The sequence below is a fragment of the Choloepus didactylus genome, chromosome 2 (genome assembly GCF_015220235.1).
Source record: "Choloepus didactylus isolate mChoDid1 chromosome 2, mChoDid1.pri, whole genome shotgun sequence".
NCBI lineage: Eukaryota > Metazoa > Chordata > Mammalia > Pilosa > Megalonychidae > Choloepus > Choloepus didactylus.
The window spans coordinates 194925991-194953828 of NC_051308.1; the positions used below are offsets into that span (position 1 = coordinate 194925991).

General features: G+C 35.2%; 1 protein-coding gene across 6 annotated transcripts in view; it reads left to right on the forward strand.

The window, feature by feature from the left end:
* The window catches only part of TUT4 (terminal uridylyl transferase 4), a 154799-nt gene that overhangs the window by 113803 nt on the left and 13158 nt on the right, over positions 1-27838 (forward strand). For all 6 annotated transcript variants that reach the window (XM_037827221.1, XM_037827222.1, XM_037827223.1 and 3 more), the window contains exons 13-24: positions 195-889; positions 2916-3066; positions 5369-5455; positions 7367-7470; positions 18847-18904; positions 19011-19114; positions 19388-19477; positions 21138-21251; positions 25157-25234; positions 25392-25569; positions 25843-25890; positions 25975-26057. In XM_037827221.1, coding sequence (XP_037683149.1) covers positions 195-889; positions 2916-3066; positions 5369-5455; positions 7367-7470; positions 18847-18904; positions 19011-19114; positions 19388-19477; positions 21138-21251; positions 25157-25234; positions 25392-25569; positions 25843-25890; positions 25975-26057 — 1790 coding nt within the window. The remainder of the gene's footprint in view (positions 1-194; positions 890-2915; positions 3067-5368; positions 5456-7366; positions 7471-18846; positions 18905-19010; positions 19115-19387; positions 19478-21137; positions 21252-25156; positions 25235-25391; positions 25570-25842; positions 25891-25974; positions 26058-27838) is intronic.

The window sequence follows — 27838 nt, forward strand, 5'->3', positions numbered from 1 at the left end:
CTGGGAGAAACAAAGGAAAGATGTTGTTATGTTCTCCCTACTCAGTTTGCAGGAACCTCATTGGGATCCTAGGTTTTAAAAACCTTGGGAAAATGTACTTTGCTGACTATCTAGCAGTTAAGATCTACTTACGTAATCTTGGAAATGCAGTTTTTAGTAGAGACTTGGCTAATGACCATTTCCTTTTTCACTAGATCCATTTTCAGTAAAGAGGAATGTTGCACGGAGCTTAAACAGCCAACTTGTGTATGAATATGTTGTGGAGAGGTTCAGGGCAGCTTATCGGTATTTTGCCTGTCCTCAGAGGAAGGGTGGAAATAAGTCTACTCTGGATTCCGAGAAAAAAGAGGAGAAAATAAGCATTAAGAAACCAGCGAAGTCTGAAATTATGCCAGCCAACTGTTGCATTCTGCTTGGAAAAAGTACAGAAAAAATAAACACAGAAAGTGGTCAACCTGATAAATATGAAATGGAATGTACATCACAGAGATGTATTACTGACAATGGCAATTTGTTGGTAAATGAACTAGATTTAGCTAAACATGGACAAGAATGTTCATCTCTTACTACCAGTGAAGGCAATGAATTAGAGCCAAAGTCAATTAAGAAACAAAATGATTTAATACCTTCAGAAACTTGTTTGAAAAAGGAACTCGGCCAGAGTAAATGCAATGAATATAAGTCCCTTGACCCAGATGAATCTGTTGGTACCCACTGCAGATCAGATTTAGAAACCGAGAGTTCACATAAGACTGTGTGCACCAGCACATCTGCTACCTCTTGCAACTGCAAAGTTACAGAAGATGCTTCTGACCTTAATGATGTTGATAACCTCCCAACCCAGGAATTACATTATGTGTTTGATAAGCTTATTTTAACCTCTGGCAAGGTAGGGTACAATTTGTAAACAATTTGTAAGATTTTTTGTTGATTGTATGAATCTGTATCTCTTCACAGTTTTTATATTCAGAAATGCAAACATAGCTTCTATGATGGTAGATATTTCAATGTATGTTTGTCTTTTACTTTTTGCATTTTTGCTTATAGTTGCCTTTAAAGAATGTATGTAAAGCTCCAAAAAATTTTAGCACTCTTACTAGTTTGTTTGTTTCACTTCACTATGATAATCAGTTTGGCAAAGCCTCCATGTATTTTAAGTTTTTCTTATTTTTTATACTTATGAAAATTATTTTTCTTCCAAAAAGGAGAATACACGGTTTGTAAATTCTAAAAGTATCCTATTTTAAAGATTTTGTATGTGTGTGCTAACATACAAAAGATAGTTGAGGGAGAAAAAAGATAGCAATCAAAAAAAACGAAGAATTCAGATTCTGTGTCTGCCATTGAGCTTCTCTGGATTTTAGCATATCCCTTATAAATTGTAGGAGTCCTAACTTTTTTACCTTTAAAGTGGGATGTGAATGTGAAATAAGCAATAACTGCTTTATCAACAAAAGAAATTTTTGGCTCTGTCACATTGCTTCAGGTACGGTGTACATAATTGAAATATCATTATAAGAATCCAGAATTTAAAAACGATGTTGATACAAATTATGTGTAAAACAGGTAGAATATGAAGAACAACTGGAAAGTCATTATTACTCATTGACAAGATTTAAAATTTTTAACCTAATTATTAAGCAATATTTCTTCATTCTGTATAAGGATACAACTTTAGCATTTTATTTGTTTGCAGTATTTAGGACATATGGACTATTAAAAGAATGAAATAAACGGCAGACCTTTAGAAAAGCCTCTTAATTACATAATTTTAGTTTTCATTTCTTATGCTTTATACTTTTTTTCCTGAAAATTTGGCTCAGGGTAACAATTTCCTTAATTTTTGTTGTTTGTAGTTAGTTATCTGTAACACTTTTTGAATCTACCAGTAAATATATATCATTTAAATTTGGCTCAGGGTAACAATTCCTTAATTTTTATTGTTTGTGGTTAGTTATCTGTAACACTTTTTGAATCTACCAGTAAATATATCATTTTTTTTTAAAGCTTGAAAAAGTTGATAGAAATTCTTGTGGCACTGTTAATTAGCTCACATTGCAGCATTCTCACAAACGGAGGTTTCTGTATATAAGTTGAATTAGAGTACATGGCTTGGTAAATGTCCAGGCTATCATTGGAGGAGGAAGCTAACTTTAGGATCTAGGCATACCATAGTGAAAAAAAGAATAGTGCTCTTCTTTAACCATATGTGTTTTCTGTTGTTTTTTAACTAGTTGGGATAAATTTTTACTCTTTTAGCCATTTGTCTGGTGGTTCTTTGGCATACATTTAAAATGGTGATATGGGGTTTGGAGTTCAGTCTGTGGTGTTTGAAGAGTTTGTTTCTTGTCTAAAGCTAATTGCTTTTTAGAGCTCGATTCTGGTTTAGTCTCTTGAGTACCATGCTGATGAAATAAATTGAACCAGCTGGCGACTTTGGGTTTCTGTAATTGATTCTGACGATAGAAAATGTTTGGAGTGAAATGAAAGGTGCCACTTGAAATTTCTTTCTAATCTACTTTGTTATATCTCAATAAATTGAAAATGTGATACATGTATTCCATGTTACTTTAGCTGAATAGTTAATGTAATTATTTAGGAGCTGATCAAGCTGTTTGAATTAACCCATATCTTACGTATCTCCTGGTTTTTCCTGTACCTTACCTCTTCATGTAAATTTAATCTTTGATGATAACATTTTAGTGGGGAAGAGAGTTAAAGTGGTTGACTAAATAGGTTTTTTTTTACATTTAATCCTGCATTTCATTAACATGATGTCTTTAATTTCTGAAAACACAGGTTATCAGAACTGAGTTACATAAAATATTCTTTTTGGACTTTGTGAGTGATGATGAAGTCTCTCAAAAGTTTAATTTATATTTCCATTAATAGAGATTATTTTTACCTTTGTATAGCCGCCAACAATAGTATGCAGCATCTGCAAAAAGGATGGCCATTCAAAAAATGATTGTCCAGAGGATTTCAGGAAAATTGATCTAAAACCTCTGCCACCAATGACAAACCGGTTTCGGGAAATACTTGATCTAGTATGTAAAAAATGTTTTGGTAAGTCTTTTGTTACCAGTACTACTATCACTACATTCTTTCTTAAATTTTGAATACTTCTTTATTTATTTTCTAATTTAAAAACAATTCGGTTACATTTCATTTTGGTCTAGATTTTTGAGAAGTTTAGATAAAATTCTGCTTCATTACATTTAGTGTCTTATTGTAATCTTTCCTTCCTGCTGCTCCCTACCACCCCTTCCCCAAGAACCACTGATCTGCTTTCTGTCATTATAAATTAGTTTGCGTTTTCTAAAGTTTTATGTAAATGGAATCACACAGAATGTACTCCGTTTTTTTTCCTGGCTTCTTTCACTCTGCATTATTTTGAATTCATCCACATTGTTGCATGTATCAACATTTTATTCCTTTTTATTGCTGAGTGGTATTTATTCTATTGTATGGATATACCATTATTTATTTATGCCAACATATAGGTTGCTTCCATATTTTGCCTATTACAAATAAACCTGCCTGGTTTACAAGTCTGGTTATGGACACTTAGCAGTTGAATGGCTAGATCATGGTACATTGTTTTTTAGTATCTTTATTGAGATATAATTCACTGCATTTGTCAGTATTTATATATTTCAGTGTGAGCTCATAGATCTTTGTTTTATATCTGAGGTTACAATCCAATACTCCTTTATATTTTTGTTCGCATAATTCCATATTTGGCCATTGGGAACTCCTTGAGTTGGCTTCTGTGTCTCTTTGACATAGCTCTATCAATGTGTGTGTGCATGTGTGTGTGTTTTTAGCATTTCCTTACTTTCTGGCACCACAAGATGCTCCTGGCTCATTGTGTGTATTTCTTGCCCCAGTCCTAGAATCAACCATTTCGCTAAGGAGTCCTAGTTCCTTTTATTGGAGAATGGTATTAGAAACCAAGATCTGGGCACTTGCTGTGCTTGTTGCTAATGCAGAGTCATTTCTTCTAGGCCCTTTCAGAGCAAGAAAAATATATGTGTATATACTAACCTGTGTATGTACATATATCTATACACATTTTTGTATGTAACCATCTGTATCTATAGTAAGCTAAACTAGCTAATACATTGTTCATATTGGTGTCTCCAATTCTTAACATACGATCTCATCAGTCATCTTCATCTTTTCCCCCTGCCTATCTGTAAACTTCCACCCCAACAGTAAGAAACCTGATTCCCACCATTTGTCATCTATTTACTTAATTATACCAGTATCAGAATTGTTAACCTGTACTCTCATGGGAAACAACTTTATCAACTAGAGTACAGTGGTTATGTGTAAGTCCTTTTGCCTTTATTCTTACAGACTCCACTTATTTCCATAGCTACTTATGTCAGCATTTTTCCCCCTATTCTCCTGAATGAGGTTGTTTAATACATTGGTAATACAGTTAGATTCTTTTGTCACAGTCCGTGTTCCATCCTGGAATCCCCAACCTCCTCTAAATGATTTTTTAAAAATTCGTATACACTTAGGTTCTCTCCTTGGGCTGCAAAGTTCTATGGGTTTTGATAAATGTATTGTGTCATGTATCCACAATTAATAGTTTTTATTGCCCCCCCAAAAAATCTGTGCTTCATCTATTTAGCCTTCTCTCTTCCCCTTGAACATCTGGCACCTACTAATACTACTTTTGTTTTTAAAAAGCTAATTGTTAGTTTAATCCATTAGCGATTCTTAGTAAATTACTGTTTTGTTCCCATTAACATGGTAGCTCTTGGGGCTAGAGGTGAAGAGAGGAAAAAAATAGAATTTTGTTTCTAAGGAATGTATGGTCTTACTTGGAAAAATAAGATGAATATAAATGAAATAACTAGAAAACTAAAAGGACACTATAAAATCAGGTGCTAGACTATGACAAGAAGTTTGGAGAACTAAAGAAATTCAGTAAGCAAAGGTCTTTGAAAGCGCTGGCTAGGCAAAACAGGTTATAGGGAAGATGTGGGTTGTGACCAGACATTTGAGGGAACTGTACCATTTGAATGGACCAGGTACCTAGTGTAACTATGAATATAGTCTTAATAGGAAGGGGAAGACAAGCATGGATATGAGGGAGAGTGGAATGTCTGAATAAAACAGTTGAAGATAGTTTGAAGAAATAAATATATATAGTTGGTATTCATAAAGAAAATGCAAAATATATATATATAGATTTAAAAATTATTTTCTGCTGTCCTCCCACCATTCCCCGGTATCATTCTTGGTTTTAAAATTAGAGAAGTCAACAGAGAATGAAGAAACCATAAATAAAAGTTTTAGGCTAAAAAATTAGAAACATTTTCAGACTCTATTTTTCTTACTTTTTTTCCAGATGAGTTATCACCACCTTTCTCTGAACAATACAACAGAGAGCAAATTTTAATTGGTTTGGAAAAGTTTATTCAGAAAGAATATGATGGTATGTTATAGGTTAAAAATTGATTACTTTTGTTATTATAGTCATCTCATCTTGAGTTTCATTCATTTATTTAAAAAATGTTTATTGAATGATATGTGTTAAGTACTCTTCTAGGTATTGAGGAAACCATGCTAATAAGAGAGCTGAAACTTGCTTGCATGAAGCTTATATTCCAGAAAGGGAGACAAACACTTGACTAGCAATTGAGTACATAATATAGTACCAGGAAATAATAAGTGCTATGAAGAGAGATATAGGAAATAAGAAGGCAGAAATGATGGGCTGTTAGGGTAGGTCTCTCTGTTAAGGTGCTATTTGAGCAAAGCCTTGGATGACATAAAGGAGTAAGCTATGTGACTTTCCAGGGGAGGAACTTTCTAGAGAGAAAGAAAATCAGGTACAAAGATCCCAAGACTGGATTATACTTGGCATGTTTGAAGAATAGCCAGGAGGTCAGTGTGATTGGAGTAGATTAATTGAGGGAGAGAGTAGTAGAAAGGTGAAGTCAGAGAGGTAGTGTAGGAATTAGATCATTAGGAGCCTATGGATGATTGTATAAGGACTTTTGGATTTTATTAGGAGCGTGTAATAGGAACCTTTTTAGAAAATAAGTGACATGATCTGAGAGAATAGAGTGTAGGGGTGTAAGAGTAGAAACAAGCAGAAGAGGCTGTTGTGTACATCCAGATGAGATATAGTGGTTTGGACTATAGTAGTTTTGGAGGAGTACATGAGAAGTGGTCAAACTTGGTACTTATTTTAAAGATAGAGCCAAAAGGATTTGCTGATGTAGAGAGTGAGATGTGAGACAAATAAAGTAGTAAGGATGGCTTCAAGAGTTTTAGCCTCAGGAGTTGGGTGGTGCTATTTAACTGAGATGTCAAAGATAGCAGAAGGATCAGGTTTTGGACTTGGGGATGAAGAACCAAGGGTTCTGTGGCCAAATATTTTAGAAAAGGATAAACAATTGATTTATGATCAGAATGAATTTCTGCTTTTAAAAGATGTGATCTTCTGTCATGTATAAAAATTTTTAAAAATTTTATTTGTTAGTGTTTGATCAAATGTAAGTCCCTATTATATTAAATTCAAGCACATTTTTACTTACTGATAAATATAGCTTCTTTTATGCCTCTCAGTTTTTTTCACTGAAATTTCAAGTAGGACATCAGAATTGCGTGGGAGGATTAAATTTTGAAAATATAGAATTTATTATCTAAGTGTATAGTCTACTTAAGAATTCACAGTGAAAATCCAGTCCTATTCTGAACAGCTTGTTTGAAGTGGTAGCTGTTACTGAATGGCACTAAATATGAATGGATAACCCTATCATAATTTATGTCAAGTGGATTGATCACTCAACTGTTGAGAAGAGAATTAATCCTTTGGATTAAGGTGGTATTTGTAACTCTATTTGAATTGTGCCCTGAAAGAACGAGTTTATTTCCAAGAGGTAAATCCCCTAATATTGTTCTTAATTCTTGTAGTGATGTCGAGAATGAGTAAAAGTAGATGGATTTAAGAGATAGTAAAGCTGGAAGATGCTAAAGGTCTTGATTCTTTGAATGTGGAGATTGAGATAGAGGAGTTAAGGACAGTACCTATTTATCTGACTTGGACAATTGAATAGGTGATGATACTATTTACTGAGAATAGGGATTATAGTATTAATAGTAGGTTTGAAGTCAAGTTGGTGAGTTTTATTTTTGACATGTTGAATTTATTATGCTGTGGAAATTTAGGGCTTGAAATGGCTATTTTGAAACTTCTCAGTATTCCTGCTAGTGGTAGATAATTTAAGCCATAGGAACAGACGGGATCACTTTCTGTTAGGCTATTAGTAGATAATCGAAGACTCTTTCCTGCCAATTAGAAGAATTTTGACTTTTGTTCTTGTTTTCCTTTGCTTAGAAAAGGCAAGATTGTGCTTATTTGGTTCTTCTAAGAATGGATTTGGATTTCGTGATAGTGATCTGGATATTTGTATGACCCTGGAAGGCCATGAAAATGCAGAGGTAAGAGTTAGGTGTTTGGAGAGGGATATGGAAGTTTATTTTATTCCAATTGTGAAAACTAAACTATGTGAAATTGTGACAATTAAACTATGTTTTATTTCTTATGTAATATTGATAAGTATATGGTGTCATTCTTTGTGTAAATGTGCTAGTATTGGCAGTGTTTGCAATGTAAAAGCAATAGCATCATCAGTTTAGGAGACATAAAATCTTACAGTAAGTGTTTACTGTCTCAGTAATTTTATAATGCAAAAGCCATGCCACTGAGAGTTACAAATGCTATGTAATGAGTTTTGGGAAAAATATTTACCAAAGTTGTAATTATTTCATTAGGACCAGTGAGAAACTGATGCTCTGATTTGGTAGTGACACCAATCTTGCATATTCTCTCTTTTCATTTCTCTTTTATTAGGTGATGTTTTTGTAACAGTATAGATAGAAAATATAAATGGTACCTAATTTATACACAGATTGTGTTCTAAAAGTTAATTGCAGTTTTTTGGCACTCAGAACACATTTTTCTTTTTTTTCCATAGAAGCAATGCTATAAATTATGTGTAAATTTTTAGCATAACTTTTCAGAAACTTATTTTAGGTGAGGTGGGGAGCTAATATTTATTAAGTCCCCAGTATACACTTTTTTTTTTTTTTAATTAAATTCAGTTTTATTGAAATACATTCACACACCATACAATCATCCATGGTATACAATCCACTGTCCACAGTATGATAACATAGTTATGCGTTCATCACCACAATCTGTCTCTGAACATTCTCCTTACATCAGAAAGAACCAGAACAAGAATAAAAAATAAAAGTGAAAAAAGAACACCCAAATCATCCTCCATCCCACCCCATTTGTTCTTTAGTTTTTATCTCAATCTTTCTACTCATCCATACACTAGATGAAGGGGGTGTGATCCACAAGGTCTTCACAATCACACTGTCACCCCTTGTAATCTACATTATTATATAATTGTCTTCAGGAGTCCAGACTGCTGGGTTGAAGTTTGGTAGTTTCAGTTATTTACTTCTAGTTATTCCAATACATTAAAACCTAAGAGGTGTTATCTATGTAGTGCATAAGAATGTCCACTAGAGTGACCTCTCGACTCCATTTGAAATCTGTCAGCCAGTGAAACTATTTTGTTTTATTTTGCATCCCCCTTTTGGTCAACAAGATACTCTCAGTCCCACGATGCCGGGTCCACATTCATCCCCGGGAGTCATATTCTGCATTGCCAGGGCGATTTACACCCCTGGGAGTCGGGTCCCACGTAGAGGGGAGGGCAGCGAGTTCACCTGTCAAGATGGCTCAGTTAGAGAGAGAGAGGGCCACATCTGAGCAACAAAGAGGTACTCAGGGGGAGACTCTTAGGCACCATTAAATGCAAGTTTAGACTCTGCTTTGTGGTAATGAGCTTCATAAGGGCAAGTCCCATGCTCGAGGGCTCAGCACATCTAACCGCCAGTCCCAGTGTTTGTGACATCAACACCAGTCCAGGTGAGGATGTCCAACACATCCGCACCTTCCCCCAGATCCTCGGGGCTGGGGAAGGGGAGGCTGTAAATATATTTTTTATTATCTGCCCAAATTACTCTGGGATGTGTCGCTATTTCACTCCAGCCTATACTAACCTACCGTATCTCACTTCCTATTCAAAATTCCATGCAATTGTGGTGTTTGAACAAATTGACTGTAGAGTTGTACCGTTTAGAAAACTTGGATCCTGTACCAAATAGATATCTATTCCCTTGGTCTCATATGGAAGTTGAAGTTTTAAAACACAATCAGTTTCAACCTTTATCCTTTGGCCTGGCTTGCCCTGGTCTTAACCAGACCTGCTTCATTCATATCACTAATTGAAGTCTGGGCTCTTTTTCAGCTTTTTTTTTTTTTTTTTTGACAGTGGCTGTATGCACTAATACTGACATTCATATCTGCCGAGCTCTAGCTCTGAGTTACAGGTGTCTCGGAGATATGCATTGTTCCAGAGACCAATCAGGTTATACGCTAGGGGATCAGCATCTCAAAGTTTAGAGATAGGCATTACAATTCAGGGATAGAGTTAACTGCTGTAAGAGCTTACAATCTAGGGACTATTACAATTATTATGTCCACGTTAGGCTATATTCTAAGATTCAATTCTGAGTTTACACATTGTAGTTAGTCCATATTGGTGAGGCATCATCCCTCTCACTATGTTTTCTCCAACACTTTTACGCCTATATATATTTTTTCCTACAATTTTATAGAGTTATATTCACATACCATACATTTATCCACAGTGTACAATCAGTTGTTCATGGTATCATCATAAAGTTGTACATTTATCACCACAATCAGCACTTGAACATACTGATTACTACAAGAAAAATTGTTTTTTTTTTAGCAATAAGAAAAAACGATAAAAAGAAAAATAACATGTCATACAATACAATATACTACTAAGGACAGCAAATAACACCACTACCAAGAATCCCATATTCCTCCCCTATATCCCTCTCATATACATTTAGCATTGGCATATTGCCTTTGTTACATTTAATGGAGGTATATTACAATGTTACTGTTGACCATAGACTCCAGTTTGCTTTGATTATGTTTTTTCCTGAATACCATCCCTTTTTCAAATTTCTACATGGTTGACATTCATTTGCTTTCCCACATGCAAAAACATTTTTATATTTGTATATTTAGTAACAGTCATTGGCCACTCCAGTTTTTGCCACGTTATACAGTCCCAGTCTTTATCATCTGTCTTTACCTCTGGTGTCATACATTCTCCTATCCCACCTCTTTCAGCTTTACTCACAGACATCTTTGTTCAGTGTACTTACAATACCGTGCTACCATCACACAGTATTATGCTATCTATTTCTGGATCTATGCAATCAATCCTAAACATTCTGTAGTCCTTCAGCATCAAATGGCTGATCTCTGCCCTCTTTCTATCTCCTGGTCGCCTGTGTTGTCAGCTTTTAACTCCCAAAGTTTGTTCATTAATGTCTGTTCATATTAGTGAGACCATACAGAATCTGTCCTTTTGTTTCTGGCTAACTTCACTCAACATAATGTCCTCAAGGTTCATCCACATTATTACATGATCCATGTCTTTGTTCTGTCTTACAGCTGCATAATATTCCATCATGTGTATATACCACAGTTTGTTTATCCACTCGTCCTTTGATGGACATTTGGGCTGTTTCCATCTCTTGGCAATTGTGAATAATGCTGCAATAAACATGGTTTACAAATGTCTGTTTGTGTCTTAAGTTTCAGTTCCTCTGAGTATATACCAGCAATGGAATAGCTGGGTCATATGGCAAATCTATATTTAGCTTCCTGAGGAACCTCCATACTGTCTTCCAGAGTGGTTGCACCATTCTACATTCCCACCAACAATGAATAAGTGTGCCTCTTTCTCCACATCCTCTCCAGCACTTGTCATTTTCTGTTTTTTGGATAATGGCCCTTCTGGTAGGTGTGAGATGATATCTCATTGTGGTTTTGATTTGCATTTCCTTAATAGCCAGTGAAGTTGAGCATTTTTTCATATGCTTTTGAGCCATTTGTATTTCCTCTTCAGAAAAATGTCTGTTCATGTCTTTTGCCCATTTTTTAATTGGATTGTTTGTCTTTCTGTTATTGAGATGCAGGATTCCTTTATATATTCGGGATATTAAACCCTTATCTGATATGTGGTTTCCAAATATCATCTCCCATTGTGTAGGTTGCCTTTTTACTTTTCTGACAAAGTCCTTTGATGTACAAAAGTGTTTAATTTTGAGGAGATCCCATTTGTCTATTTGTTCTTTGGTTGCTCGTGCCTTGGGTGTGAGGTCTAAGAAACCACCTCCTTTCACAAGATCTTTAAGATATTGCCCTACATTTTCTTCTAAGAGTTTTATGGTCTTGGTGCTAATGTTTAGGTCTTTGATCCACTTTGAGTTAATTTTGGTATAAGGTGTGAGATGGACATCCTCTTTCATTCTTTTGGAAATGGATATCCAGTTCTCCAAACACCATTTATTGAACAGGCTGCTCTTTCCCAGTTGCTTCGGCTTCACTGCCTTATCAAAGATCAGTTGTCCATAGATGTAAGGGTCTACCTGAACACTCAATTCGATTCCATTGATCAGTATATCTGTCCTTATGCCAGTACCATGCTGTTTTGAGCACTGTAGCTTTGTAATATGCTTCAAAGTCAGGTAGTGTGAGACCTCCCACTTCATTCCTCTTTCTCAAGATTTTTGGCTATTGGGGCACCTTACCCTTCCAAATAAATTTAGTTATTGGTTTTTCTATTTCTGTAAAGTAAGTTGTTGGGATTTGAATTGGTATTGCATTGAATCTGTAAATCAGTTTAGGTAAAATTGCCATCTTAACTATATTTAGTCTTCCAATCCATGAACATGGTATGTTCTTCCATTTTTTCAGGTCTTGTTCAATTTCTTTTAGCAGTTTCTTATAGTTTTCTATGTAAAGGTCTTTTGTGTCCTTGGTTAAGTTTATTCCTAAATACTTGATTCTTTTGGTTGCTATTGTAAATGGGATATTTTTCTTGATTTCCTCCTCTTGTTGCACATTACTTGTGTATAAGAACACTACATATTTTTGTGTGTTGATCTTGTAGCCTGCTACTTTGCTGTATTCATTGACTAGTTCTAGTAGCTTTGCTGTAGATTTTTCTGGATTTCCTACATATAGAATCATGTCATCTGCAAATAGTGAAAGTTTTACTTCTTCCTCTGCAATTTGGATGTCTTTTATTTCTTTTTCTTGCCTAATTGCTGTAGCTAGAACTTCCAGCACAATGTTGAATAACAATGGTGATGGGGGCATCCCTGTCTTGTTCCTGATCTTAGAGGAAAAGCTTTCAGTCTCTCCCCATTGAGTGTGATGTTAGCTATGGGTTTTTCATATATTGCCTTTATCATATTGAAAAAGTTCACTTCTATTCCTATCCTTTGAAGTGTTTTCATCAGGAAAGGATGTTGAATTTTTTCCAATGCCTTTTCTGCATCGAATGAGATGATCATGTGGTTCTTCTGCTTTGATTCATTGATGTTGTGTATTACATTAATTGATTTTCTTGTGTTGAACCAGCCTTGCATACCTGGAATAAATCCAACCTGGTCATGGTGTATAATTCGTTTAAGGTGTTGCTGGATTTGATTTGCAACTATTTTTTTGAGGATTTTTGCATCTATATTCATTGAAGAAATTGGTCTATAATTTTCTTTTTTTGTAGTATCTTTGTTTTTGGTATTAGGGTGATGTTGGCTTCATAGAAAGAGTTAGGTAGCTTTCCCTCTTCTTCAATGTTTTTGAAGAGTTTGAGCAGGATTGGTACTAATTCATTCTTGAATGCTTGGTAGAATTCACCTGTGAAACCATCTGGTCCTGGGCTTTTCCTTTTTGGGAGCTTTTTGATGACTGACTCAATCTGTTTACTTGTGATTGGTTTGTTGAGGTCATCTATTTCTTCTTGAGTTAATGTTGGTTGTTTATGCTTTTCTAGGAAGTTGTCCATTTCATCTAAGTTGTCTAGTTTATTAGCATATAGTTGCTCATAGTATCTTCTCATTATCTCCTTAATTTCTGCAGGGTCGGTAGTTATATTTCCTTTCCCATTTCCAATTGCATTTATTTGCATCTGCTCTCTCTTTTTTTTTTTGTTAGCCTAGCCAGTGGTCCATCGATTTTATTGATTTTCTCAAAGAACCAGCTTCTGGTTTTGTTGATTCTCTCTATTGTTTTCCTGTTCTCAATTGCATTTATTTCTGCTCTAATCTTTGTTATTTCTTCCCTTCTGCTTGCTTTGGGATTAGTTTGCTGTTCTTTCTCTAATTCCTCCAGGTGAGCAGTTAACTCTTCAATTTTTGCTCTCTCTTCTCTTTTAATATAGGCATTTAGGGCAATAAATTTCCCTCTCAGCACCGCCTTTGCTGCATCCCATAAGTTTTGATAAGTTGTGTTTTCATTGTCATTTGCCTCGAGGTATTTACTAATTTCTCTTGTAATTTCTTCCTTTACCCACTGGTTTTCTAAGAGGGTGTTGTTTAGCCTCCATATGTTTGTGAATTTTATGACCTTCTGCCTTTTATTTATTTCCAACTTCATTCCATTGTGGTCTGAGAAAGTGTTTTGTATAATATCAATATTTTTAAATTTGTTGAGACTTGCTTTGTGACCCAACATGTGGTCTATCCTAGAGAATGTTCCATGAGCACTTGAGAAAAAAGTGTATCCTGCTGTTGTTGGATGTAGTGTTCTATAAATGTCTGTCAAGTCTAGTTCATTTATCATACAATTCAACATCTCTGTTTCTTTAGTGATCCTCTGTCTAGATGTTCTATCCATTGATGAGAGTGGTGTATTGAAGTCTCCAACTATTATTGTAGAGGTATCTATTTCTCCTTTCAGTGATCGCAGTGTTTGCCTCATGAATTTTGGGGCATTCTAGCTTGGTGCATAAATATTTATGACTGTTATGTTTTCTTGATGAATTGACCCTTTTATTAATATATAGTGTCCTTCTTTGTCTCTTTTAATTGTTTCGCTTTTGAAGTCTAACTTGTCTGATATTAATATAGCTACTCCCGCTTTTTTCTGGTTGTTGTTTGCATGAAATATCTTTTTCCAACCTTTCACTTTCAGCCTATGTTTGTCCTTGTGTCTAAAGTGAGTTTCTTGTAGACAGCATATAGATGGGTCCTGTTTTTTAATCCATTCTGCCAGTCTGTGTCTTTTTATTGGGGAGTTTAATCCATTTACATTTAGTGTTATTACTGTAAGGGCAGTACTTTCTACCACCATTTTGTTTTTTGGAATTTATATGTCCTATCTTATTTTTTCCTCTCCTTTTACCTTTCCTGATAATCTTCATTTCTGCACTCTTCTCCAACTGTCTCTCTCCTGTCTTTTTCTATCAGCCTGTAGCACTCCCTTTAGTATTTCTTGTAGTGCCGGTCTCTTATTCACAAACTCTCTCAGTGTCTGTTTGTCTGAAAATGTTTTAATCTCTCCCTCATTTTTGAAGGAATGTTTTGCTGGATATAGAATTCTTGGTTGGCAGTTTTTCTCTTTCAGTATCTTAAATATATCATGCCACTGTCTTCTTGCCTCCATGGTTTCTGCAGAGAAATCTGTACATAGTCTTATGACTTCCCTTGTATGTGATGGATTGCTTTTCTCTTGCTGCTTTCAGAATCCTCTCTTTGTCTTTGACATTGGACAATCTGACCATAAGTGTCTTGGAGTAGGTCTATTGGGATCTATTCTATTTGGGGTACGTTGTACTTCTTGAATCTCTAATTTTCTGTCTTTTATAAGAGTTGGGAAATTTTCAGTGAATATGTCTTCTATTACTCTTTCTGCCCCTTTTCCCCTCTCTTCTCCTTCTGGGATACCCATAACAGTATATTTGTGTTTCATGTTGTCACTCAGCTCCCTAAGACCCTGCTCATTTTTTCCATTTTTTTCACCATCTGTTCTTTTGTGTGTATGAATTCGAATGACCTGTCTTCCAGTTCACTGATCCTTTCTTCTGCTGTTCAAATCTACTGTTGTGTCCCTCCATTGTGTTTTTCGTCTCCTCCATTGTGGCCTTCATTCCCATGAGTTCTGCCATTTGTTTTTTTAAGTTTATGAATTCTTCTTTATGGTCAGCCAGTGTCTTCTTTATATCCTTCAGCTCTTTTGCTATATCTTCCTTCATTTCTTCAAATTTATTTAGCATTAGTTGCCTCCACTCCTGTGTCTCAGCTGAGCTATTAGTTTGTTCCTTTGGCTGGTCCATGTTTTCGTGTTTCCTGGTATGGCTTGTTATCTTAAGTTGTCTAGGCATCTGATTTTCTTGATTAGTTTATTTTGGAGCTTGTTTTCTATCTTTTACCTAGTGGTTTTCTTGTTGGTTGGCTTTGTTCTCTGGCCTCTGTTATTCAGTTCAACTTATTCTAGACCTCTAACTTAGGTTCTAATTTAGGTGATCAGAATTTTTCCCCTCTTGTTTTTTCTGTTTCTTGCTCTGCCTCTATGTAACCTTTTTGTGAGGGTCTCCTCAGATATGGTCGACCCTAGTTAGATTTTCCCAGTCTAGTGTGGCCAGGTCTCATTGGGAGGGTATGGAGTTTTCCTGAGAATGAGACCCTCCTATGAGGCCTTTAGAATTGGTGCTTTTCCTCTCCTGTCCAGCAGGTGGCGCTCGCCAGCCCGCAGCTCCCCCACTAGTGTAAGGAGGTATGTAGACTTTAGTTGTTCTGGTGACTCTGATCCTGTCAGGGGCGTGGCTGACTGAAGCCAGAATCTGAATTCCAGCCCCTGGGGTCTGAGTTCCTAGAAGGAGAACTGCCAGTTGAGCTGGACCGTCCTCCACTCTCCCAATCCTCAGAACTCCAGTTGTCTCTCAGGGGCACTGTTCCCTCCTCCCCTCTCCTCTTTGGGGCCTCTCCAGGTAGATTCTTTGGTCAGCCTGAGTTGCCAATTAAAGACGGGGGGTGGAGACCGTCAGTAGTGAATATGGAACTCAGAGACACTGTGGGTACTCTGTCTACCCCCAATCCCAGCCTAGTCCCTCAACCTGGGCTTTCCAATAGAAAATAACCACATATATTACTTTTAGATTAAAAAAAAAAAAAAAATAGAAAAGAAAAACAAGAAGAAAAAAAAAAAAGTCTCTTTTAAAAGTCTTTCCCCAGCCTGGAAGTTTTGTCAGTGTCAGAATAGAGCATTTAAAGATATGCTTTGGGCTATTGTCTGATAATTACTCTCCAACAGCTTCAGTTCCACCCCTGCTGGGGGCTATTGAAATGCAAAAAGATAAGGGATCAGTGAGAAGCCAGAAGGGACAAAATGTAGGGGAAAAAAAAATGGCTTTTTTGGAGTCTGGGAATGGGTGCCGGCTTTTACGTGCCCCCACTTCTCGGAGTCCAGCCCTTGTTTAGCACCCCAGCTCCCAAAATTAGTTAATTAATTTGTTAATTAATTCTGCAGTTGAGGCTGGGTTGAGCCTCCCTTCTTGCCCTCAGCAGATTGCTGTTTTTTGTTTTTTCTTTTTTCCCCCCTTTCAGGGAGCTGGCAGCAAGACAGTCTGTGAGGTCTGGGTGGGGAGGGGCGCCAGACCCCTGGTCTGGGGAACTTACAATGTTCGCTGCGATCTCAGCTTTTCCTCCGATTCCAAACTTGCATCCAATGTGTGACTGGTTACTGGAGACCCCGAAAACACTGTTTCATATAGTTCTTGGGTAATTGCCAGCTGCTCTAGGGGAGAGACGAAATTCTGCTCCTCACCACTCTGCCATCTTGCCCCGCCCTCCCTAGTATACACTTTTACATACAATTATCTCATTTCATTCTTACAACCGCCTTTGAGGTAGGTATTATTTCCTCCATTTTACAGATGAGGAAACTGAGGGTTTGAGAGATAAACTGACTTGCCCAGGTTCACACAACTAGTAAATGTTGGATCTGGGATTCATATCCAGGTCTGTCTGACGCCAGAGCCCATGCTCTTTACATTATATCTTATTGCCTCTTTGTAGTTTGTTTACCCCGTAAGGTAGCTGAAATATAGTGCTAATAGTACTGTAGAACTTAACCACTGCTTTCTGAAATTGAAAACTTTCTGAATTTCACTGTGAAATGCCAGGAGCAGATCTTCCCCCAGTGCAGTCTCAGCAGTGAGAGTGGATACTTATGCTTTCCTCCTAGGTGTATGAGGTATCAGCACTGGGAGTATGATTAGAGAAAGGGACTGATTGGACAGGGAAGCAGTGTCCCAAGCCTTCCCTAGCAGCAACTAGAAAAAGATGGGGTCCCTGTGGGTTTTTTAGTCCTTTACCAGCATAGTTATTGGTATTTTATGTTTCAAAATTAGGGATTGCTTGGAAGTTGGGGTGAGGTCACCTTCTGTAGTGGTGTCAGTAGTGGTGTCAGTGTAGCCTCAGTTGCATCATAAAATAACTCAGCAGAATAGTGTAGCTGTGTGGTTCTGAAATAGTTCTTTCAAAAGGTGTTTCTAAAATTGTTACACTTGGAGTAAAGATAGCATTGATGCCTGTTAGATCCTTATTTTTGACCCTAAGAAATTGTTTTGGTATTAATTAGCATCTTCTTGTTCTATAAAAAAACTGAAAAGTCTCAAATACTTTGTCCTCCTTAATTAACTTCTGCTCAGTGCCACCTACTGGGAAAACTTCTGTCCTCTCTCCATTATGAAGAGCAAGAATTGAGGGAAAGGGTTTTTGTCTGGGGAGGAGATTCTAGTTTTATATATCTTCTTTGTAAAATTTAATAATCATGTTTTAAAATCACTAAATGGGAAGTTGAAACAATGAAAAAGAGTAAATTATTTTCTTCTATATTATTCATAAGTGAAACAATTTAGCATAAGTTGTATCCCTTGAATAATAAAGAGAAAAATGACCTCTTTCATTTTTTTTACAGTAACTAATGATTACCTTGAAATTCCCAAGTTAAGCTGTAATGGCTACTGCCCTCATAGCTTAAAAAGATCGTTTTGGGAAAACACAAAAGTGGTTGAAGTAATAACCATGGGGATTGATGTTTATACCCTTCAGTTTAATTCAGTTAATCCATAATGCCATTATCTTCCTGTCCTTTGTATTACAATGATTACCAAAAAACTCTGTCCTATGGTGTTTTTTAAAAAGTAACACATATGTAGGGGTAAGAATTTCCTTGAAGAACTAGGTGCTGGTAATAATAGAATTATCCTTCTTTTCCTCATCAACATAATAATAAATAGCTAACAAATTTTAAGTGCCTACTTTTATGTCAGGCATGCTGCTGATGCTTTATATATTGTCTCTTATAATCCTCCCAATTACTCTATAGGGCAAAAATTTATGATTATCTTCATTTTCTTGAATAGTAGTATGAGGCTCAGAGGGGTTAAAAGATCTGGTCAGAATCACACAGCTTGTCAATGCATAGTCCAGGATTTGAATCCAGTTTTGTTTAAATTCAGAGCCTATGTTCTTACTAATTACACCGTTTTACCTTTACGAAACCCATCTCTAGTTGTTAATTCATGTAATGAAAAACATATTATTCTCCTATCTGTGTGCTTCTCAGACTTTAATGTGTACACGAATTACCTGGGGATCTTGTTAAAATGTAGATTATGATTCAGTAGACTGGAGTGGAGCCTGGAAGTCTGCATTTCAATCAAGTTTCCATTTGATGCAGATACTGCAGGTCCATGGACCACATACTTTAGTAATAAGGTTATAGAAGTTTCTGGCTGAAAATTAAAATGCTAGTGTTAAATGCCTTGATTAAAGTAGAATTTGCACACGGCCAGATTGAGTCAGACCTACTTTTAAATTTATTATTTCTTTGTTTTTTAGAAATTAAATTGTAAGGAAATAATTGAAAATTTGGCAAAAATTCTTAAGAGACATCCAGGTATGATTTTTAAAATATAGCTTTAAAACAAAATAACATATTTGTTAGCATTATTCAAATTATTTAACCTGCTGAGATCTTTTTGTTTTTTTTTTCTTTTAATCAGGTTTAAGAAACATTTTGCCTATAACTACTGCCAAAGTGCCTATAGTAAAATTTGAACACAGACGAAGTGGGTTAGAAGGTGATATCAGTTTATATAATACATTGGTAAGTTTTTCTTTCTGTATAGGCTATTTTAAAAGTTTACAGATGACTATGTATTTGTGTTTAAAACTTTCAAATGTGACTAGTACTAAGAAAAAAATAGTTTACCAGTCATCTTGATATTTACTTCACGTTGAAGATTAGTTTTTGTTTGACTTGTTTACAGGCATTTTAAGTTTTACATTTCTATATATTCTGTTAGGAGTGTATTGTATCTTTTTATTTGATTTGTAAATTTAAATTTGGAATCCTTTCAGATTTGTATTTATATTTCAGGCTCAGCATAACACAAGAATGCTGGCTACTTATGCAGCTATTGATCCTAGAGTGCAGTACTTAGGATATACTATGAAAGTGTTCGCTAAGGTATTTATGAAAAAATTAATTACCTGCTTTGTTATAATACCATGGATAGTTAAAATGAAGCATACTGATGTTAGTCTAGTGAAATATGTCTTAGTTTTGTTTACCTGAGCTTTTAAAAAAGACACTTAGTATATTAGATTGGTTGAATTTATACCAGTTAGGATAGAGCGGTTCTTAGTCTTTTTGCTATAAGTGCTCTATATATATGGGCAACAAAACACCCTAGTAAATTTCCCAAAACTGAAATTTTCCAATGCAATAATGATTTTCAACTCAAGGTATGGAAGTTGACTTACCATCTTAGTTAAGAATCTCTGGGTTAGGAAATCTCATATTTAGGTTTAATGATAAATATTTCTGGGCAAGGAAACAAAACGTTACCAGTAAAACCTTATGCATTTCTTATAACACTCATCATACTGGATTCTATTTCCTTATTCTTTTGCTAAGTGTGTAAACTCCATGAAGGCAGGGTCCTCTGTATCCCTAATTCAGGGCAGTGCTTGCTTTATGGTAGCTGCTCAGGAAGTATTTGTTGAATGAATTAGTGAAAAGGTTTTAGTAAGGAAGTGACTTGGTCAGCTTTTCATTTCTTAAAACTCACTCTTCCAATAGGGAGGCATATTTGTTTAGCTATTCCTGTACATCTCTTTGTAGACACAGGGCAGCTTAAGAAAAGAAAGGCATATAGGCACGTGCTACAAATCAGACTTGAGACAGCTGCTTTACTATATTCACCTTACAAAGTGACTCCGGCATGTTGTTTTTGTACTCAGTTGTAACTTCATGGAGTTTTGATAATGGAAGCAAGTGGTTTATGTCAGCAGTTTCATTTCCCTTTATATACAGATATCAGCTAAATCCTTACTCAAGGGGAAAAGTCTCTGAGGATTCTTCTAGAGTTTTTTGCTTTTAATTTTTATTATTTTTTAAATAGCCTTGCCTCCATACTCATGTGGTTTTGAATTTTCAAAAGTCTAAGGGGATTTAGATTGAAATATCTCCCTTCCACACCATCATCTCCTAGCCAGCCAGTACTTCTTGCTGGAGACAACCAGCGTTAAAGTTTTCTGTATCTTTCTAGAAATATATTGTACCAGTACAAGCAAATAAATAAGTTCCCCCCTTCCTTTTTAATATAAGTATAAACACACTTTGAACGTTGTTTTGTACTTTATTTTTTTCACTTGGATATAATTTCATATTACTATACAAAGGGTTTCCTTGTTCTTTTTTTATGGCTGCATGTTATTTTAATGTGTGGATATTCCAGTTTTTTAAATCAGTGCTTTACTGATGAACCTTAAGTTATTTCTCTTTTTTTTTTGCTATTACAACAATGCTGCAATAAAAAACTTTAGTAATTTCACACAATTTTTAGTGTATTTGCAATATAAATTCTTAGAACATAATTGCTAGATTAAAGGGAATTTTGATATTGACAAACTATTCTTCATAGAGTTTGTACCACCTTATACTTTCTCACCTGTACTGTATGACAGTGCCTCTTTTCTCACACTCTAAATAGCAATTTGTAATTGAACTTCTGGATATTTGCCAGTTTGATGGGTTAAAAAAAAGATATCTCAGATTAGTCAATGCTTCTGTGTGGAATAAGCACTGAAGTTTTATTTTCAATAATTACTTTATGTTTCTTCAGCGTTGTGACATTGGAGATGCTTCCAGGGGAAGTTTATCTTCATATGCATATATCCTCATGGTGCTGTATTTTCTGCAGCAGAGAAAGCCACCTGTTATCCCAGTTCTACAAGAGGTAGGTCTTTAAGAAAACTGAAGGAGTTTCTTGCAAAAACAATATATTTAAACACTGTAGATCTTAGTCATCTTATGGCATCATGAAGGATTTTTCCATCATTGATGTTTTAAGTTTTCTTCTTCCATTAATAGTATAGTTAAACATGATGAATATTTTTGAAAAGTCATTATATGGGAGAACATAGACTACCAGCAGAATATTATATGAACAGAATCATTGTATATCTGTTGTGACATTTCTGTTATTTCACAGTTTTAGAATGGTGCAGTTGATTATGAGTGTCTCATAGCCAACCATGAACTCATATATATTACAGTCTGTCAGATGCAGATACTAAGTTTCTTCTCTTCAGAGTAGTCTCCTTACTGCTGCGCTAGCAATGAAGTTTATTTATTCCTATGTATAGCTTGCTCAATCTTTTGAATTTTGGTTGAGAGCAAACTCAAGGAAATTCTTCCTGGTCTCTGTAGTTATGTTAATTACATCAAGCATAAATACGTACAGTGAAAGAAATACTCATTCAGAACTAATGATTCATAGAGTCCCATGTTGTAAATTGGCACAAAGGAGTTCTTAATTCTTCCGTTTCTTCTGCTTTTTGTCATAAAGTGGATTTGCAAGCATTAGGGAGGATCCAGTTCTAATTTCTTAGAAGGGTGGTTATTTTGAGGTAGGACTGAAATATCAGAATTTTAGGAAAAATCAAATATTCTGATTTCATATAAATTTGATAGCCATGACAAAGAAGGAAATCACAAAATAGCAAGCCACATGTCAGAAGGCCTTAGTAAGTTTTGTATAGTTCTGATGAATAACGATTTGGTTTTAGCAGCTTTTCCTTCCCTCTTCTAAACACATGATAGAAGTGAAATAAAAATTTTAAATGTCCATCCTTAGTAGAAAATTTGAGGTTGCTGAATCCATGTTGGATGATTTGCTTTGAACAAGGTTATTCACTGAAGGATATTTAAAATGTAGCATGAATTAAATTAGGCTTGGCAGGAATAGATCAGTCTCTGTATTATTCTAATTGTTGCTTAGTTTTAAAATGTGGGGCTCTTGTGCATGATTGCTCCAGTAATATCATAGCAGCCATTTGCTACTTTGATAAAATACTATGATCAACAAAAATGTGCCACGAATGTTTTTTACATGCTGGCTTGTCTATGTTCTCTCATTTTATCACCCATGGATCTAGAGGCACCCATGAACCAGGGCAGCATGGTAAAATGGAAAGAGCAGGGCATGATTTTTGGAATAAGGGGGAACTGGACTGAATCCTAATTCCAACATTGAGACCTTCACCAAGCTGCCTAACCTCCATGATTCTGAGTTTCATCATTACTAAAAATGTAATAATAGTGGTATTGATCTTTCACTGTTAGTATAAGGAACAGAGAGAATGAATGCCTTTGCACGTAATAGGTACCAAATTAGGTGTTCATAAGTGGTAGTTGCTTTTATTATTATTTTAAATGTTATTGTTGTCATTCTTCTTCTTATAGTAGCATTAACATTATTATTGGAAAAATTAGGTAGGATTGCCGTAGTCAACTTTCAAGAACTCTCCCATTATCTGCTTAACAGACAGTGATTGATGAAATGAAAAACAGTCCATGGAATGTTTTCCATCATAATGAGCTCTGATTGTGGGGGGCTTTGTGATACATATGGACTGATGATATATGGATTTTTGCTTCTGGCCTTTTTTGCTTGTCATATGGGACCCCATTGTCCATTGCTCTGGCATCATTTAAATATTGGTCATTGGCATCGATCAACTTTTAAGGGTAAGGATATCTTTAATGAAGCTGATGATCTCTGGCTCCCTTTGTAATTGAACCTTGACTTTAAGTGGCTGGATATTAAAAAGTCATCTAAGAGTGGTTTTTTGATGATCAATAATAAAAAGTTCTTCAGGTCAAAAGGAGCTTTCCTAAGCAGAATAATTTTGCTGTACTCTTGAAAATCATCATAAATGAAAGCAAATTTTCACATAAAAATTAATACTAAAAGGATTTGGAGTGTGATTCATACTTGCTATTATAACTTCTGTATTCTCTTAATTTATATCAGCATAAAGTTACAATTAAATTTAGCAGTAGACATTAAAATATTATAATAAAATAAAGAGAATAAGGAAATGTACAGAATTACTCCTTGTAAATATGCTGGACTTGTTTGGTGAGATGTTGGAGGGAAGGCTGAGTGCTGAATGGAAGATGATTGGTATTGAGTGAGAGAAGGAATGGAGGGGAGAAAGAGTTTGTATGTGTGTGTAAAGGAAACATGATACCGCTAGTGCTTCTGAGTGTGAAACAGGAGATTTCATTAGAACATGCAAAATGAGAGTTTACTCTCCAAGGCCGCACATGTCTACTCTGTTACCAGCCAAAATAATTGAATAATTATTTTGGATAATTATTTTGGAAAATAATTTGGCTCATGAATATTACTCAAAATAAAAAATTGGCTTAAAAAGAATGAAGGTCTGAAGAGGTAGCTTTTATTATTTCAATGTCTGGTAAATTAATAAAACCATACAAAGTATGGAATACCTATAATAGCATCCTAATCTATAAGGGTAAAATATTATATTTTGGCCTCTTTTAAAACCGTCATGTCTTTCTTGAGGGAAGGATCTTACATGTTTTGTTTCAGCCCTTAATATCTGTAATTGTCAAGTGCTATCTTTTTTTGTTTTATGAAATGTCAGAACTTATGCTAGATGATTCTTGGTAACTGTATTTGAATTATATGTAAATATGAAAAGCAACTTATCGTTAGCCTAAGACTTCTAAGCTTGAATTTTTATGTAAATATGCTTACAGAGCAAATATATTCATTCTACAGACATATTAAGTGTTCACTATATGGAAGACTTTGGGCCAATAGGGAACTATTTTCTGTTACGCACCGGGGGTTCAAAGGAACCCCTAAATGGTCTCATTTGTGTGTGTGTGTGTGTGTAGCAGGGGGGCAAGTATGGGTAAGAAATAGGTGGGGTACATTTTCTCAACCCAGGCTTCTATCAGAGTATCTCTGCTTTTATCTGCCTTAAATATTGATCTTCCAAGGAAAGTTCCATTTTAGGTAAAGTTTCTGTAGCTTAAAAGAAAAATAAAATTTGAAAACCACTGACCTAATTATTCTAATCTTCTCCCATTTTCAATGGGAAATGAAATGCTTGGCAGAACCAAGACTGGTTTCCGTTTCATTGCCTGTCCTTCTTAAATTTTCCTTAGGGAAAAGTTCTCCAAATTATTTGTAGAGGTCAGCTATGCCTATAAAATCATCTTATGGGATAACTTTTTTCTTTCAAAATAGCATTACTTTTCCTTCTTCACTTTTTCTTTAGGATAGTAAATTATTATTCATATTTAACACTGAAGATTTACAATCTTCATATCTTCATCAGGATGTCAGGGAAAACTACCTGATTTTCCGTTTAAAAAAAAAATCAATGTCCAGATGCTTCTTGGCCTCATTTGATGTAGATAATTGATTAAAGGTACTAGAACTCTATCCAAAACAAATAATTCTATTGATTTCCTTTGGCTGCAGAAATGTTAGGTATTATTTATTGTGTATTTCTACATCTGTGGTCCTTTGCTGAAACTGCTATTTTCATTTTCTTTAGTTTTGCCTCAGTAATCTTGGATTGGGTGTATTTTGATATAAGCCAGTTAGGTAACATTAAATGTATCATTTGGAGAGTTCTCATCCTCTTAAGATATTCTTTGCCTACTTTGGTCTTTCAGATACATTTTATTTATTAATCATCCTGACATGTTCTTTTTGGAAGAAGAATTTGCAATAGATAAATTTTAAAATAATAGAGAATTCAGGCTTTTGGATTGGCTGACTTGAAATGTAATAATAAAATTAATTTTTTTATGCAGATCTTTGATGGAAAACAGATTCCACAGAGAATGGTTGATGGATGGAATGCCTTTTTCTTTGATAAAACAGAAGAACTGGTAATGTTTTCATAGTTTTCTGTTATAGAATGTTCACTGATATATGTTAGGGTTTGCATAATTTAACTGAAGAATATTACTTTGATTTGCTGTCCATATTTTGGGTACTTGTATACATTTGTTTTCCTTTCCTTTTCTTTTTTTAACTTCCCTGTAGAAAAAGCGTTTACCTTCACTTGGAAAGAACACAGAAACATTAGGAGAGCTTTGGTTGGGACTGCTTCGCTTCTATACTGAAGAGTTTGATTTCAAGGAATATGTAATTAGTATTCGGCAAAAAAAGCTATTGACAACTTTTGAGAAGCAGTGGACATCTAAATGCATTGCCATTGAAGGTAATCACTTAGCTGATACTAACTGAGGAACAAAACAAAACAAAACAAAAAAGCCACTCTGTCATTTGACCAAGGAAATTGGGGAGAAAACTGAAACATGTCAGAATTTGGAAGATTATTCCTTTTGTTTTTTATTAGTTTCCATATCTTAATCTATAATATTAAAAGAATAATTTGCTGGCTTGGGTGGTCTGAGTATGTGTTATGACCCTAGTTATGACTAGCAAGTATATTTTATTTATAATAAACATAATTCTTAAATTTCTTTTCTAGACCCTTTTGACTTGAATCATAACCTTGGTGCTGGAGTGTCTAGAAAAAGTAAGTTTAAAATAGTGATTCTCTGCTGTTAAAGTTCTAACACGTTGCTGCCTGCATCTTTATTATTTTCTTCTTTCTCCAAAGTGACCAATTTCATCATGAAGGCATTTATCAATGGAAGGAAACTTTTTGGTACCCCCTTTTATCCCCTCATTGGCAGAGAAGCTGTAAGTTTACATAATTTGAATTCTGAATCTTTTCTTTTTTTGTATACAACTTTTTTTTTGTATTGTAAGAAACTTAATCCTGTTTCCCAGTTGATATTTAGAATAGGGGAAAAAATGGTCATAGTTCCCTGTATTTTTTTCTTATTGCACTTATCATAATCCATAGTGATTGTTATATACATGTTATGTATATGTGTGTGTGTGCATTTAACTTATTTGTTAAATTCTGTCTCCCACTAGACTGTTAAGTTCCTTGAGGACAGGGTCCAAGTCTGTAAGATTCATTATTATGCCTATCAAAGGTTGGCACACAGGATGTACAAAAGGCTATTTGTTGAGTGAATGAGGATAGATAACCAATATCCTTTAATTTTTAATTTGAGCTGCTGTCTACCGCCTTCCTCCCATCTCTAGAAATCTTGATGAAAAAAACCTAGAGAGGACAACACAAAACAAATACTACATTATTTGCTAGTTCTTCTACCCTAATCTTGTTCTAACTCTGGTAAACTGGATTAGATGGTGTGGAATGGAGAGAATTCTTTTTGCCTGAACTAAGTGAAATAGCAGCCTCCATTTCCCTTGTTTCACTCTGGTTTTTGCTTGCTTTCTAATGGGTGGGAAGGCTCTTCTTTCCAAGTGGGAGGAAGTCTCAATTTCACAGAGAAAAAGACTTTCAAAGAGAAGAACTCATAAGAGAGAGATGCCGTGTCCCTACTATTATTGTATAATAGATGCCCTTGAACTTCTTCAGTCTAGTTTCAACACTCTTCTTTCTTGGGGGTGGCATGAAAGAAGGAGTAAGAAAAACAGCGAGAAGTCTGGCGCTTTTTTTCCTTAGAGAACTGGTTCTCACACATTTTTAATTGTTCATCCTCTTAGGTGGTGGTAATAAGTATAATGGGGAGAAGTAAAATAACTGTAAAATGTGAAATGATAGAAGAATCACACAAGAACAAAATAACTAACAAAAGGAAAACTCAACAATAAATTTTACTAACATATCAATTAAAATAACAATAAAAGAAAACCTTGGATATACCCATTTGTTTATTCTCCTTTGATGGATATTTAGGTTATCTTAATTGAATCAGTGTTATAACTGAGACTATAGAAAATATCCTTGTACAGTCTTTCCTTCTTATACTTTCTTTAGGAAAGTTTATTCTTTCAACAAATATTGAGTTCTTGCTTTGTACCTATTTCGCTGCTAGGCACTGGGATAACAGCATACAAGATAGATGTGATTCATTCCCTTAGCATCTAATGGAGGATAAAGACAAGTGCGTCTTCTTTTCTTTCACCTTTCTTGCTCACTCAGATATCCCTACTTCAACTATTCTACATAAGTAGGTCCTCTGATATATTGAGTTGTTTTTTCCCTATACATCAGCTATCTTCTATCTTTATTTTTCTCCCCATTTAACTTAGATTCCCTGATTTACTCTCTGGGACTTGACATTCCTTTGCCCTTTCTGTCCTTGTGCATGCTTATGTATTCAGCATTAAATGATTTCAGCTATCTACCTACCATCTGTCCATACTTGAGCAGCTAAGCGCTACTGAAAAAAATCATGGAGCTAGGCAGTTTTAACTGTATATTATAACTACGAATTAATATTTACCAGCCTCAACTGAACTTTAATGTCTTACAATCTTACTACATTTCTTTTGTTACGTCTGTCTCCCATTCTATAAGAGCTATTTTAAACTTAGTTTATTTTATTGAAAACTCAGTACCCCCTGCACTTTGTCCCCCTTTTTACCTCTGGCCTTCTCAA